We start from the raw sequence: 2,350 nt of genomic DNA on the forward strand, positions 1-2,350 counted from the left end.
GCTTGAGCCACAGGCGCTGAGCCTAGGATCACTCTTGAAGTGGCTATCCACTTACTCAATGTGCCAAAACCGGTCTCACTCTGTGCCCCTAGGAGCTAAGACTTTAAGGCGTTTCAGTCCCTGCCTTTACACTGCCCAGTCACTAGATTACTTGCTCCTGCCAGATTCTTGCTCCGCAACCCTCAGGGCGGAGCTTGCCAGGGCAGTTCTCTGTCTGGCTCAGCAGCTGGGGCCCTAGATAGTGCTTAAAGTCCTTCGCACTCTTGCCCAAGTTTTCCCAAGGTAGTTCAACTGAGTGCCAAGTCCAAAAAAACCCAAAACAGCTCACAGGTAAGGCCTTAAAAGTTTTCAATTCACTGCTGCTGACTTAACAGCTTCCAGAGGGATTAGTCCGAAATAACACAAGCAACCATTTGCCAGTTCTCCACTGCTTTTGTCCTTTTCATGGGGTCCAGAAGTCTCAAGCTGACTCCCTGTGTCCCCAGAGGGATGTTTCTGGGCAGATCCCACCAGCCAGAGATGCCTGGAGTCTTCTCTCCCCAGTCTCACCCTACTCAGTTGTAAGGAAGCTGTTACTCAGCCGCCATCTTGCTCCTGCATGCCTTTTGATTACTAAGTGCCGGAATGGTTTCATTTTGTACAGAAATATAGGCACGTGGACAATATCATGTTTGAGAACCACACAGTAGCTGACCGCTTCCTTGACTTCTGGAGAAAGACAGGGAACCAGCACTTCGGGTACTTGTATGGCCGGTACACAGAGCACAAGGACATCCCTCTTGGCATCAGGGCAGAAGTGGCTGCGATTTATGAACCCCCTCAGGTAACCATCTCAGAGTCCACAGGTGATGTCTGTCTGTCTGTCTGTGGCCCTTTGCAGATTGCATCTGGCCTTGTACTGTCATAGCACATTCTCTCCACTTGGCTCCTTTTGCACATACATCATGCTTATGTTCTGAGTCAGGGGAACATAAGATCATGGCCCCTAAATACCTCAGTGTGTATTTCCTAAGAATAAGGGTATTTTCTTATGTAACTAGCACATTTATTGACTTAAGTAAATTGAACAAAGACTGTTACAGCATTCTTACCTGTTTGCCATAGGTCGTGAGTGTGGCACTTGGCTCTGAAGTGTCCAGGGTTGCTTCATTCAGCTCTTTCTGTCCTTGTGCCCCTTCTCCCAACACAGCAGTCGTGGTCGTAGCAAGCACCAAGTTAAATGCTGCAGCATCACTCTCACTACTTGTCACATACCACTCATACTGCATTGTCACCAGAATGAGGAAAACTGCTACCAAAGTAGGACTGGAAACAGTCTTAAGATTTTTTTTTTTAGTTAAATTTATTTTTTTAAATTCAGTTTAATATGAGGGTACAAATAACCAAGTCACCATATTTGAATTTGTTAGATAGAGTCCCTCTTGTAGTTATGTCCTGCACCCAAAAGTGCTGTAAACCCGACATTGTGCCCATTCAGTGGGGGCACACCAGTCCCCCTCCCCTTCCCTCATTCCACCTCACCACAGCTTGAAATGAGTTTTTTTTCTATGTGGGTGTGAATTAGATTGTCTGCTGACTTCATATTAGTATTGTGTACATTGGATATTTGCTTGTCCATTCTTGTGATACTTTACAGGTGGGGAGAAGGGTCTTTAGGGTTTGTCTTACCCACCAAGGGTGTATGTACAGTCAGCCATACTGAGATGTCGTTGGAAGGGCCTCTGTATAATTGTGCCACCAACTAGTTACACACTTTATTTCTGGTTTTTAGGAATTGGGTGTGTGTGTATAAATCTATACATTTTAATTTATGATATATTTCTCATTATATAAATTTTACTACAAAAGCAAAAACTCTTTTGAATTCTAGTTGATACCATGCATGGTGAACTGTTTAGGGGGAAGTATACTTGTATCTACTTTGAAATCTAACAGAAAAATAAGATGGATTGGTGGGTGACTATAGGGGCCTATAGGGCATAGTGAATGTTCAGGCTGAATGAAGTAGGGATATGGGCACGCTCTGTAAAATTCATCACCCTTTGGTATATGTTAGAAATTTTTTTTTTTTTTTTTTGTAGAGACAGAGTTTCACTTTATTGCCCACGGTAGAGTGCTGTGGGGTCATGTAGCTCGCAGCAACCTCCAGCTCCTGGGCTTAGGCGGTTCCCTTGCCTCAGCCTCCCAAGTAGCTGGGACTACAGGCTCCTTCCACAAAGCCTGGCCATTTATGTTAGAAATTTTTTATAAGAAAACCAGGAAAAAGCTGGGCATGGTGGCTTGTGCATGTAATACTAGCACCCTGGGAAGCCGAGGCAAATGGATTTCTTTTTCTTTTTTTTTTTTTTTT

General features: G+C 44.3%; 1 protein-coding gene across 1 annotated transcript in view; it reads left to right on the forward strand.

The window, feature by feature from the left end:
- NPLOC4 (NPL4 homolog, ubiquitin recognition factor) overlaps window positions 1-2,350 on the forward strand; it is a 98,511-nt gene that overhangs the window by 45,433 nt on the left and 50,728 nt on the right. Inside the window, exon 7 of the mRNA XM_023511174.1 lies at window positions 644-823. Coding sequence (XP_023366942.1) covers window positions 644-823 — 180 coding nt within the window. The remainder of the gene's footprint in view (window positions 1-643; window positions 824-2,350) is intronic.

Source organism: Otolemur garnettii, unplaced genomic scaffold (genome assembly GCF_000181295.1).
Source record: "Otolemur garnettii isolate 467f Iridium unplaced genomic scaffold, OtoGar3 scaffold00018, whole genome shotgun sequence".
Classification (NCBI taxonomy): domain Eukaryota; kingdom Metazoa; phylum Chordata; class Mammalia; order Primates; family Galagidae; genus Otolemur; species Otolemur garnettii.